Here is an 11,648-nt window from a genome sequence, read left to right as displayed (position 1 = left end):
AAAGGGGTAATAAAACCTACCTCATGAAGCCAGTGTGGGGAGAAGTGAAACTATACCTGGAAAGTGCTCATTTCATATCCCTCTTAATGCCCCTTACCAAAGCCGCCTTCATGGAAAGAGAAGCTCGGCATACTGGGAGACACTAAAGAGAACTTTATAAGCTGGGTGCCTTTACAAGCGTAGGCCTCTGGAAGCCCAGTGACTCAGAAGGCGGAAGCAGGAGGATCACAAGTTCAAGGCCAGCTTCAGCAACTTATTGAGGCCTGAAGCGACCTAGCCAGACTCTGTCTCAAAACAAAAAGGGCTGAGGATGTGGCTAAGTGATAAAGTGCCCCTGATTTCAATCCCTACTACCAGAAAAAAAAAAAAAAAAAAAAAAAAAAAAAAAAAAAGAGAGAGAGAGAGAGAGAGAGAGAGAGAGAGATAGAAACTTTATCTTCATATGTTAGTATTCATCTACTATATCTGCTGAGTTCATGCTTCTCAGAAGAAAATACCCAGAATTAATTTTTGTTTGTTTTTTGATAGCACAGGGGATTGAACCCAAGGCCTGGGGCATGCTAGGCAAGCACTCTATCACCGAGTCCCATCCCCAAGCTCCTAGATTAGGTATTGGGGACTGAGCCCAGGGGTGCTTAACCACTGAACCACATCCCAGCCCTAGATCAAAAAAAAAAAATTTTTTTTTTTTGTGATGGGGATCAAACCCAGGGCCTTGTGCTTACAAGGCAAGCACTCTACCGACTGAGCTATCTCCCCAGCTCCCAAATATTTTTAAAGTAACTGTTAACAGCCAAAATCACTGGGTAATTTCAATATACCTGAAAGCCCTCAAGGATAAAAAGTTTGATAATGTGCCAAGCTCAATCCATCCCTTGTCCCACATTCCTTCTCCGCATTCAGTTCAACTACCAAAAGGCATCAAGTATATTTCCATTTTATTTTAAAGTCGCGGTGTCCCTTTGATCAAAGGTTCTTAGATAGGGTGAGAAGTACAAAGGCGAATGCAAAGAGGAGGAAAACCGGTGGACAAAAGCAACTGAGAAGGAAAAGAAGTTGTCATACAGATCTGGGTTCTCTTCCAAAGAGCTCATCAGCACTAAGACATTTTACTTGGTAAATGCTACGAGGTTCTCAAGTAGCCACTTATTGATAAAACTGTGCACCAAACACAGACTGGCTGCGCTAGACCAATGTTCAGAACCAGCGGTGCGCGCTGAATTCTAGCTGCGGGTACTCTTCTCCAGGACCAGCGCAGAGTCGCCTTCTCCCAGAGCGCCGTGCCAATTCGATTCCTGAAAGGATTCCCAAAGGAAGAAATGCAAGGAAAATGTTCCTCTCATCTAAAGGACTGTCGCGTGTGTGTATGTGCTAAAGTTCTTCTTTGGTTAACGTATAACTTAACCATATCACGAACTATGGAAAATTCCACTTTTTACCGCCCTGAGTTTTTAGATAATCGTGTTTAGAACGAGGCGCTCAGAATCTGAAACAGTGTGCATGTGCAGTTAAAAGAATGGGGAAAGAATGTCCTTAAGTTGCCGGCACGTAAGCAAAAAGGGCGAGGGGAGGAACAAAAGCCCCAAATGGCAAACCCCCTCTTCCCCTGAAGCACTCACTTCTTTTTTCCTAAGATTTAGGGCTGCAGAAGAAACCAGATTAAAAATGCAAAGCACTTTCGGAAAGGAGTTTAGGTTGCCTCCAGGGGCGGCAGTAGCGGGCGCGGGGCCGGGCCGGGCGGCTCGGGGGCGCTAGCCCGCAACCTCCTCGGGCTCGCTGCAGGGCGAGGGCGCCGACGAGGCCTTGGACTCGCCGTCGCTGTTGCATTCGGCCCTGCGCTGGGACCCGGCTGGGCCCTCGTGCCCGCGCGCGTGGCGCTCCAGCAGCTCCTGGAGGTGCTTAATGTAGCTGACGGCGGCGCGCAGCGTCTCCACTTTGCTGAGGCGCCGGGCGGCCAGCTCCGGGGGCAGGTGGTCTCGGAGGCGCGCGTAGCCCTCGTTCACGCAGCGCACCCGCTGCCGCTCGCGCTCGTTGCGCAGGCGGAGGAAGGCGGGTTCCAGGGCGCCGCGCAGCGGTGGGGGCGGGCGCGGCCGTCTCCGCGCGCAGCCCCCGCGCACCCGCTCCCAGCACGCGGCGTCCAGACGCATGGCAACCCTGAAGGGGTCCCGCGGCGGGAGTAGAGGCAGGGTCCCTGGCGCGCCCAGGGGCGCGGTGCGCAGCGCATACTGCAAGGTCAGCAGTCCGGCCGACTTCCGTTTCTCCATCATTCGCCGAAAAGCAGACAGATCACCCAAGAGAGTAATCTCTCGACCGAAGACGAGATTTAAAATCTGATCTCATCCAGATTCTGATCCATCAAACAGCCTGGCACCGCTGGTCTGTCTTTGGAAAAGTTTTCTGGGGGTCCGGAAGCTAGGTTCCAGAACAGGCGTCAAGGAAACTTTGCATGGCTTCTGAAGTTCACCGCACTCCTCGATCTCTATAAAAATTAAGACCAGAGGTGGTAGATGGATACAGGACCCTCCTCCCCCGCGCCAATCCACTCTTGAAACCCCGTCTTCCCCTCTGATCTTATTTCAAAAGATAACAAAGGGGGTTCCTCTGCTCGTTCCCCTAGCCTGGATATGTGGGCGCACACCAAACAGTAATCATCCAAAGCCACCAACGCTTTCAATTGCTGTAACACACCGTTCCGGGGCTTCAAGAGATGAGTTTTTTGCCAGCAGCCTAGGAATCTTCAAGGTTTGAGAATTCTTCCCAGGAACCTACCGATCTCCTGGCGGGGAGCAAAAGTTTACCCGTGGCTTTCTCCTTGAAAATCAAAACTTGACTGCCCTGTGGTTTCCGGCGTCCAGGTCTAATGGAATGAGCTTTTAGAGTGTTTGCAAACTTACACTTGCTCTTTCATTTCTGGGGAGGTGGAGGGAAGCGCTCATCAAAGGGAAGACTGCTCTCTTGTGGTTAGAAGATGTGTCAAATCAAGGAGGACCCCCCCACCCCTCCCCGGGAAGCTCGTTTTCTTCTCCCAAACCGAATCTTTTAAAAACCCAATTAGACACTTTTGGAAAGGAGCAAGAAAAAAAAAATACATTCTTCAGAAAAGAATATAAGGGTCCGCATATTATGTTCCAGCGTCTGACTCAGGGTGCTTTTGGTCTCGATGCTACTTTTTAACATCAAAAGACTGAACAGTAACAGGCACTTTTAGCCAGTTATTTCCCACACTGCTTACTGTAAACAGTTTCAGTACGGTTTCCCGACTGTTCTAATCCCACGCAGGATATAAGGACACCATCTTTCCTTAGCACTGAATATTTTTCCATTGTTTCCTTCTTTTTAAAATACACTGTTTTCTCCCTTGAAGACAGGAAAGCAACATCTGAAAAGTGGGGAGCCCCAATTCCAAGGATAAAAAAAAAAAAAAAAACGATGGCTTTGAAGACTTGTCTTTTTAACACACGACCAAAAAATGAATAATTAATCCATCCGTGTTGGTGAAGGGCTTTGAAGATGAAAGTGTCATTAAAAATCCAACTGTACTGGTTAATGTCAAAGAATGTGTTATCACACTGAAAATCAGATTTCCTGTTCTGCAAACCAGCACATTAAAGCATCTTCGACTTTAAAAGTCCAACTTAAAAACAAGAGAAGCAAAAACCCCCTACGTTTATGATCAGACCTTCTGTCGATTCCTTGGGAGCCAAGGTGTCGCCCTAACATGCTTTTTTGACAAGTCCTGTGCTTCCCTGTTTACTCCAAAATGATCTGCCCGGAGCAACTGGAAAAACATTTCCATCAAGGCAAATAATATAGAAATAATTATTCCTTTCAGGCATAAGTTAGTCACATTTTAAAAGGCATAGCTCCCTATGAGGCTTGTACTGGCAAACAACCTACCATGTCGTCAGGATTTCTCAGTAGAATTGAGGATTCTCTTCCTGTTAGGAGAGAAGCCCTCCAGAGAAGCAGGTAGACTTTTAGACCGCAAGGTGTTTTTTGGTTATGTCAAATATTTTGCTCTTTATTCTAAGAGTGATAAGAAGAAATTGAAGTATTTTAAATGGGGAGGTGACATAGAAGATTTGTGTTTCAAAAAAAAATCACTCTAAATTGGACATGGTGGCACAGACTTGTAATCCCAGCAACTCAGGGAGGCTGAGGCAGGAGGTTTGCAAGCTGGAAGTCAGCCTGGGCAATATAGCAAGGCCTTGTATGAAAAGAAAATTAAAAGGACTGGGAATGTAGTTAAGTGACAGAGCATTCCTGGGCTCAATCCCTAATATGGAAAAAAGAAAAGATAAGAAAAATATCACTCTTCTGCAGAGTGAAAAGTAGATTGGAGGGGAGCAAAAAGGAAAACAGTTGCAACCAGGTCAGGCAAGGATGTGAGGAAGGGCTCGAAGCATAAATTACTGCAAGCTCCGGGAAGGAAGCTATTGACATTAGCCAACTTGAGCATGTGTGCACCACTAGAGATCAAACCCAGGGCCCTGCCCATGCTAGGCAAGTGCTTTGCCTCTGAGCTATATCCCCAGCCCTTAAAATTAATAGTGCACATCACACACTCTTTGATCCAAAGAATTCTATAACTTTGCCCTACAAAAACGAATACCCCGAGTTGGGTGTGGTGGTGCATGCCTGTCATTCCAGCTTCTTGGAAGACTGAGGCAGGAGGATCACAAGTTCCAGCCTGGGCAACTTAGCAAGACCCTAATCCCAAAATAAGACTTAAAAAAGGCTGAGGGTGTAGCTTGGTGGTAGAGCTTTTGCCTAGCATGTGTGAGGTTCTGGGTTTAATCCCCAGCACCAAAATAAATAATTAAATAGACAATGCACCAGTAGTGGTTTATAGGTACAGCAATGTTTATTGTACCATTGTTAGTGATAAAAAAAAAAGGGAAAAGAGGCAGGAGGAAACAGCCTTAATGTCCATTCATAGGGAAAGGGTTAATACTTTGAGACTATAATGCTGTTATTAAAAGTAATGAGTAAGATCTATATGTAAGAACTTGCATATATCCTTGATGTGTTAAAAAATCATAGAGTAACAATTATAGCATGAACATAAAACCATCCTACATGATGCATGTGTCTTTATGTGTTTGTGTGAGCAGAGAGGATTAAACGGAAAGGCGTGCACCAAACTTAGTCATTGGCTGCCTAAAAAGGATGGCATTGGGGCTGGAGAAGTGTTCATTTTTCTTTATAGACCTTTCTACTGTTTAACTCACTGCAAACAGCACATATTACTTTTTAAAAAAGCTATCATAAGAGAAAATGTACAGAACACTCAAATGACGCTCTAATCTACACCAAGCCAACAGATTTGTCATTATAATTTAAAACACTAGAAACAGGGTTTCCAGCTCCTTAAAACTTCTGTCTTTGAGGAAGAAGTATGCACAGGATATATATGCCGATACTACAATAAAAAAAAAAAAAAAGGCTAGATCTTCATTCTACAGTCCAGTTTTAACCTGGATAAATGTTCTCTCCAACTTAAAGAAGTCTTGCCTAAGGCTGGTGGTACGGTTTTGATCTGGAATGTTCCCAGGATCTCATGTGTACAAAGCTGGGGCTTCAGGCAATAATTGGATCATGAGGGCTCTGACCTCATTGGTGGATTAATCCACTGATAGCAGGCAGAGTACTGGGTGGTGGGATCTCCGTATATTCTTCTTCTCAGTCCTTTCTCTCCCTCTTTCCCCTGCCCCCCTCTCTCTGTTCCTCTCTCTACTTCCAGATGCTTTTCTCCATTTCCTCCACCACATCTTTCCACCATGATCATCTCAGGCCCAAAGAAATGGAGCCAACTCACTCTGGTCTCAAACCAGAGTCAAAATAAATCTGTCTTTCTCTAAGTTGTTCTTGTCAGGTATTTTGGTCACAGTGACAAAAAGCTGAGTAACACAGCTGGCAAGATCAGATTACAGATATGCTAACCCACAAGAACATTTGGGACTGCTTTGTGTGGTCCTCTTTAAATGTGTTCCTAAAAGGAGGAAGGGGCACTCACTAAAGGCCAGGCTCAACAGATTTAAAAGTAGATTTAAGAATAAGGAACCCTTCCACCCCTGATACTAAGCGCCTACATTACCTGCTTAAAACATGAGAGTCGGGAGAGATTTGGGTTGACTTTTCCTGCGTAATATACCGGTTTGGATTTCCTAGCTTACAGCACTGAGGTGTGCACACCCTTCTGCCCCCATGCCTGTAATTTGCATCAGCTATGACAAGGGGAACAGGGACCTGTATGTTATGACCTCATGCTAGATGTATGATTTCTCCTAGGTGTAGATAACTACATCTCAAATTGATTATTTAACATGATTGAATTCAATTAGTCCTTTTCTACATAGCTCAACTATTAGCTATCTGTATAACCACGTGTAATATCCACCAAGTATAACTAAATCTCTAGATTCATAAAAGTACTGTGGGCCACATTTGGCATCATCGGATTCATCTGGAAGGATAGGGGAGGAATGACAGCCTGGAGCAGGGTACAATTAGGCATTCACCTTCCTGGGAATCCCTGTGCTAATCTAGGTAGCAACCCACTCAGCTGCTCCTCTCCACCCCACTGCAGCCAGGTAACCACACAGGTGCAAAGGACCAAGACACATCAGACAGTGTGGCAGCTGCTCTGACTTAGAAATCACCTATCCATTAGGAGCTAATAGATTTAATAACCACTCCATAAATAGCTTCCAGGGAACCTGGAGGGCTGAACAAAACAGACTCCACACATAGGGAAGCCCAAAGCTATATTTCCCCAGCCGGTCTTTACAGTTGTGTCAATCTACCAATCAAGTGATTGATGTGGGTGAGGTTACCTAACAGCGGAATGGACCTTCTACCTTTATCAGGTTGCCAGAGGAACCAGAACAGAAGGTCCATTGTCAGTCGGGGGGGAAAGCTGTATTAATCTTTTACTCATATCATTGCACTCTAAAGATTATATAAAATTTACAGCAAAATTTAAAGAACCATAAGTACTTAGGTACAACTTATTACTGTTTTTCCTGTTCTTCTCAAGCACTATTTGAACTTTAAACTTGTCTCTGCAGTCTTTTGTCATGTAGAAATTTAAAGTTTTTTTTTCGTTTAATACTGAGGAATTGGGCTGGGAAGATAGCTCAGTTGGTAGAGTGCTTGCCTCACAAGCACAAGGCCCTGGGTTCAATCTCCAGCACCAAAAAAAAAAAAAAAAAAAAAAAAAAAAAAATATATATATATATATATATATATATATGTATATGTATAAGTATACATATATATATGTATATATACTGAGGAATTAACCCAGAGGAGCTTTACCATTGAGCTATATCCCCAACCCTTTTTATTTTTCATTTTGAGAGAGTCTTGCTAAGTCATCCAGGGTGATTTGAACTTGCCATCCTCCGCCTCAGTCTCCAGAATTGCTGGGATTACAGGCATGTGCCACTGAACCCAGCTTCTAGTAAGTGTTTTTAAAAGATGATTTTCTAGGATTTCTTAAACTGTAACCATGTTGGCTACAGACAGTCTTGTATTTTCCTTTGAAATATAAATCATTCCTTTTCCTTATTGAATTTCATTGCCTGAGATCTCCAGTTTGATGCCAACAGTAGTAGTGATAGCAGGCATCCTTTTAATGAGAAAGCTTCTAATGTTTCACCATCTCATAGGTTTTGTTTTGTTTTGTTTTGTTTTGCTACCAAGTATTGAACCCAGGGGTGCTTAACCACTCAGCCACATCCCCTGCCCTTTTTATATTTTATTTAAAGACAGGGTCTCGCAGAGTTTCTTAGGGCCTTGCTAAGTTGCTGAGGCTGGCTTTGAACCTGTGATCCTCCTGCCTCGGCCTCCAGAGCTGCTGGGATTATAGGCGTGCACCACCTTGTCTGGCTCCCAAATATTCTTTACCAAATTAAGGAAATGCGCTTCTACTTTTAAGCCTGCGATGAGTGTTATGAGCAATGGCCTGTTGCCCTTCCTTCTGACTGAAGCACTCTTTCTCTCCATGCCCAGTGAACCACCCCCTCCCTTTCTTGATTCAAATGAGACAACTTCTTTGTCTATCCTCTTGAAAACTGTAACCCCAACCCTGAGCCCTTCCATGTGTTTTCCCAGCCATGGTTTTTTTTTAATGGTATTTCCTGCTATCTGAAGCATTACATATTTTAATTATTTGTTCATTCTCTATCTTTTTCTGTTATAAGGGTAAGCTCCATCAGGACCGGTATTTTCTGCTTATTTTGTTCACTGCTATCTTCCCAGTGCCTGGTACATAATAGACACTCAAAGAACATTTGTTGAATAAACTCTAGCCTTCCGATGCCTTTCTGCACAATTAAATCAAGAAATAGATCTGTTAGACTCCACTGTAATTGATCAACTGCATCAGATTTCTGAGGGAGAGTCCCAAGAATGCCCAAGAATAGGATTTAAATATTTCCAGACTCTCCTTAACATGAGAGACCAGAAACAGAATTTGAACTCATATAAAGGTCAATTGAAAGAAGATATTTTGACCATCCCACTCTAGACCCAAGCTTACCCATTACTACTCTGTGTTTAGTGCCAGAAGATAATGTTTAAAGGTAATTTGTTCTTTGCACCTGTCTTTGCCATCCAGGAAAAAGAAAAATTGTGATCTGTTGTCTTAGCTATAATCATCTCTAAGGTCTCTCCTTATATGTCTTGATCTCACAGTCTTTCTAATAACTGGGCTCTAAAAGAGGGGCTACTGTCTTCATTTCTACTGGCCAGGTTGGATGGTAGAATTCTCCCACTGTTTTATTATTTTAATGGCACTATGGGGTCTCTTTGAAGGGTAAGTCACCCTAAATCAGCAGATATGGCAATCTCTGGGCATCCATTTCCTGTACATCTCCAAGTGAGTAAATACACGAGTCAATATGCCTAGCTTCAAATTACGCCAGTTTGATTTTCATTTACTCATCAAATGTTTATTGAATACCTGATATATGCCAGGTATCACTCCATGTCCTATAGCATTAAAAAAGACAGGGAACTTGTTCCCCCAAATTAAAATCATCATGGCAAGATGGAAGCTTAAACAAGTCACTGTGATAATGATAGGTACAAAGAGACAGCACACAATGGATCTAATTTAGTCTGGGGAACGGAGTCAGAATACTTCAACTTTAAGGGATCTTGACTTGATTTTTTTTACATAATTTTTTAAAGAAAATAGACTTTTGAGGTATCTTTACATTCAGTAAAATTCACCAATCTTAAGTTATTTGACTAATTAATATATATATTTTTTGGTACTGGAATTTCAGCCCGGGGTGCTTTATCACTGAGCAACATTCCCAGCACTTTTTATTTTTTTTATTTTGAGACAAGGTTTGACTTTGTTGCTGAGACTGGCCTGAACTTTAGATCCTCCTGCCTCAGCTTCCTGAGTTGCTGGGATTACAGGCATGTGCACTCGACCCATTTGATTAATTTTGACAAAATATATACAATTGTGTAACCACTGCTACAAATGAGACCATTTCCATCATTCCTGAGAATGCCTTTATGCCCTTTGTAGTCAATATTATCACCTTACTCAAGAATTGCTCATCTGCTTTCTGTTACTATAGTTTGCTTTTTCTAGAATTTCATATAAACCGACTCATAATATGTAATCTTTTGGGGCTGGGGTTGTGGCTCAGTGGTACAGCCCTTGCCTCGCATGTGTGAGCGCTGGGTTCGATCCTCAGCACCACATAAAATAAATAAGTAAAATAAAAATATTTAAAAAAAATAAAGGTATTGTGTCCATCTACAACTAAAAATAATTTTTAAAAATGTTATTTTTTGTGTCTGGTGTCTTCCACTTAAGCTAATAAGTTTTTTTTTTTATTATTTTTTGGGTGCTGGGGATCGAACCCAGGGCCTTGTGTTTACAAGGCAAACACTCTACCGACCGAGCTATCTTCCCAGCCCCTAATAAGGTTTTTGCGATCAATCAATGTATTGACAACTTGCTCCTTTTCATTGCTGTGTAGGATTCCACTATACTAATACACTAAAATCATTCACTCACTAGTTTGTTGGGTGGTTTCCAGTTGTGGACTACAATGAATAAAGCTACTATAAACATTCATGTACATGCTTTTGTACTTATGTTTTTATTTCTGTTGGGTAAACACCTTGGAATGGAATTACTGAATCGTATGGTATAAGAAATTGTCACGTTGCTTTTGAAAGGGGCTGGACCAGTTTGCATCCTGGGCAGCAGTGCATTAGGGGTCCAGGAATTTGCTCCAAATCTACACCAATACTTGTTATGGTAGTTCTTTTTAATTTTAGCCATCATGTTACCTCCTGTGCTTCATTTGCATTTTCTTAATACCTAATGATGTTGCATGCCTTGTTTGTGTGCTTGATCACCATCCATCTATCTTCATTGGTGAAGTGGCTGTTCAAATATTTTGCACAATTTTAAAAACTTTAAAAATTGCCTTCTTTTTGACTTTAAAAGGTTCTGAAAATATTTTCTCTATGTCTCTTCATCTTGTTGACAGTCTTTTCAAGAACAAACGTTTTGATTTTTATGAAATTCAATTTGTAAATTCTTTGTTTTGTGCTGTACTTTCTTCTACGTAAATATGAGGGTTTTATTTCTTAAATCTATCTGACCTGATTTTCCAAAAAAAAAAAAAAAATTTAGTTGTCAATGGACCTTTATTTTATTTATTTATATGTGGTGCTGAGAATCAAAGCCAGTGCTACGCAAGGGCTCTACCACTAAGCTACAACCCCAACCCTATCCGACCTGATTTTTACATACATCTTCGCACTTAACAATATTGTTTAAAAAAAGAATAGGTGCTAAAACTTGTTCAAAGCTTTTGGACATTAATGCACATGACCATTCTGTAGGCCCCAGGTATTTTAGGGAATGCTGGGGCACTTCCTTGTGATATGATGATTTACATGTCTGTCTGGTCAAGAAGCAAAACCGGTGTGACCTGCCCACGTTCAGAGATAAGTTCCCTCAGAGGAATGTGCTTTCTCCTTATGAGAAGTCAAGCGAGGAACACGTTACAAGAATCCACACCACCCCTGCTCTCATCCAAAACGTTGTGCTTACTTCTGCCCTGGTGAAATTCACCAGTCCCCACTAAACTACGAGCTGTCCAAGGCAGGTCCGGGCATCTTGTTCTGCACTTCTATGTTTGAAAGGTAATTTATTAAATACCTTCTGGATGACGGGAAGAATCCCTGGGTTTGCTGTTCTGCGGGTGTATGGCAGACAGCAGGTGTGGTGCAGTTCCCATGTCACCCTCTTTAAGATTGGGATCATTTTCCTGCAATATTTAAAGCCTTCGGAGTATGCTCCAGTCTTTTAGCACGGCAAATGGCACGCAGTAAGGAACGGAGGGCAAAAAGAGAAGATCCGTGCAAAACCCCAACGCCACCATTTATGACTCAAAGCGGGGAAACCGGCAACCTTCAGGTGTAACATGCAGTGCAAAACATTCGGGATAGAATCTCAATTCCTCTGGGCTACACCACCCACTCCAAATTTATTTCGAAAATTTCGGGCTCGCGTGGACCCACGCATGCTTCCCTCTTGGGAGCTTGGAGCATGCCGCGAAGACCACAGCCCGGAATCTGGGCACTTCGGGGATTCGGAATGC

At 42.7% G+C, this 11,648-nt stretch overlaps 1 protein-coding gene across 4 annotated transcripts; it reads right to left on the bottom strand.

The window, feature by feature from the left end:
* Positions 1 to 832: 832 nt before the first annotated feature.
* ASCL4 (achaete-scute family bHLH transcription factor 4) lies at positions 833 to 11,622 on the bottom strand. Of its 4 annotated transcripts, none has more exons than XM_079143107.1 (2): positions 11,099 to 11,622; positions 833 to 2,479 (listed from the first exon to the last, which is right to left on the bottom strand). In XM_079143107.1, the coding sequence occupies exon 2, from the start codon at positions 2,265 to 2,267 to the stop codon at positions 1,752 to 1,754; it is 516 nt and encodes a 171-aa protein (XP_078999233.1). In that variant the 5' UTR covers positions 2,268 to 2,479; positions 11,099 to 11,622; the 3' UTR covers positions 833 to 1,751. The 4 variants fall into 4 exon arrangements, 3 of the variants coding, with proteins under 3 accessions (XP_078999233.1, XP_078999232.1, XP_078999231.1); XM_079143106.1 differs by lacking the exon at positions 11,099 to 11,622 and adding an exon at positions 2,689 to 5,556; XM_079143105.1 differs by lacking the exon at positions 11,099 to 11,622 and adding an exon at positions 2,770 to 5,556.
* Positions 11,623 to 11,648: the final 26 nt, after the last annotated feature.

The sequence above is a fragment of the Sciurus vulgaris genome, assembly GCF_902686455.1.
Source record: "Sciurus vulgaris genome assembly, chromosome: 5".
NCBI classification, from domain to species: domain Eukaryota; kingdom Metazoa; phylum Chordata; class Mammalia; order Rodentia; family Sciuridae; genus Sciurus; species Sciurus vulgaris.
Note: the sequence above shows the minus strand (reverse complement) of the source record. Positions and strands in the feature narration are given on the sequence as shown.

What these genes read in the sequence shown, in the direction of transcription:
- ASCL4 (XM_079143107.1), bottom strand. Translation starts at nt 2,267, where the DNA reads ATGATGGAGAAACGGAAGTCGGCCGGACTGCTGACCTTGCAGTATGCG.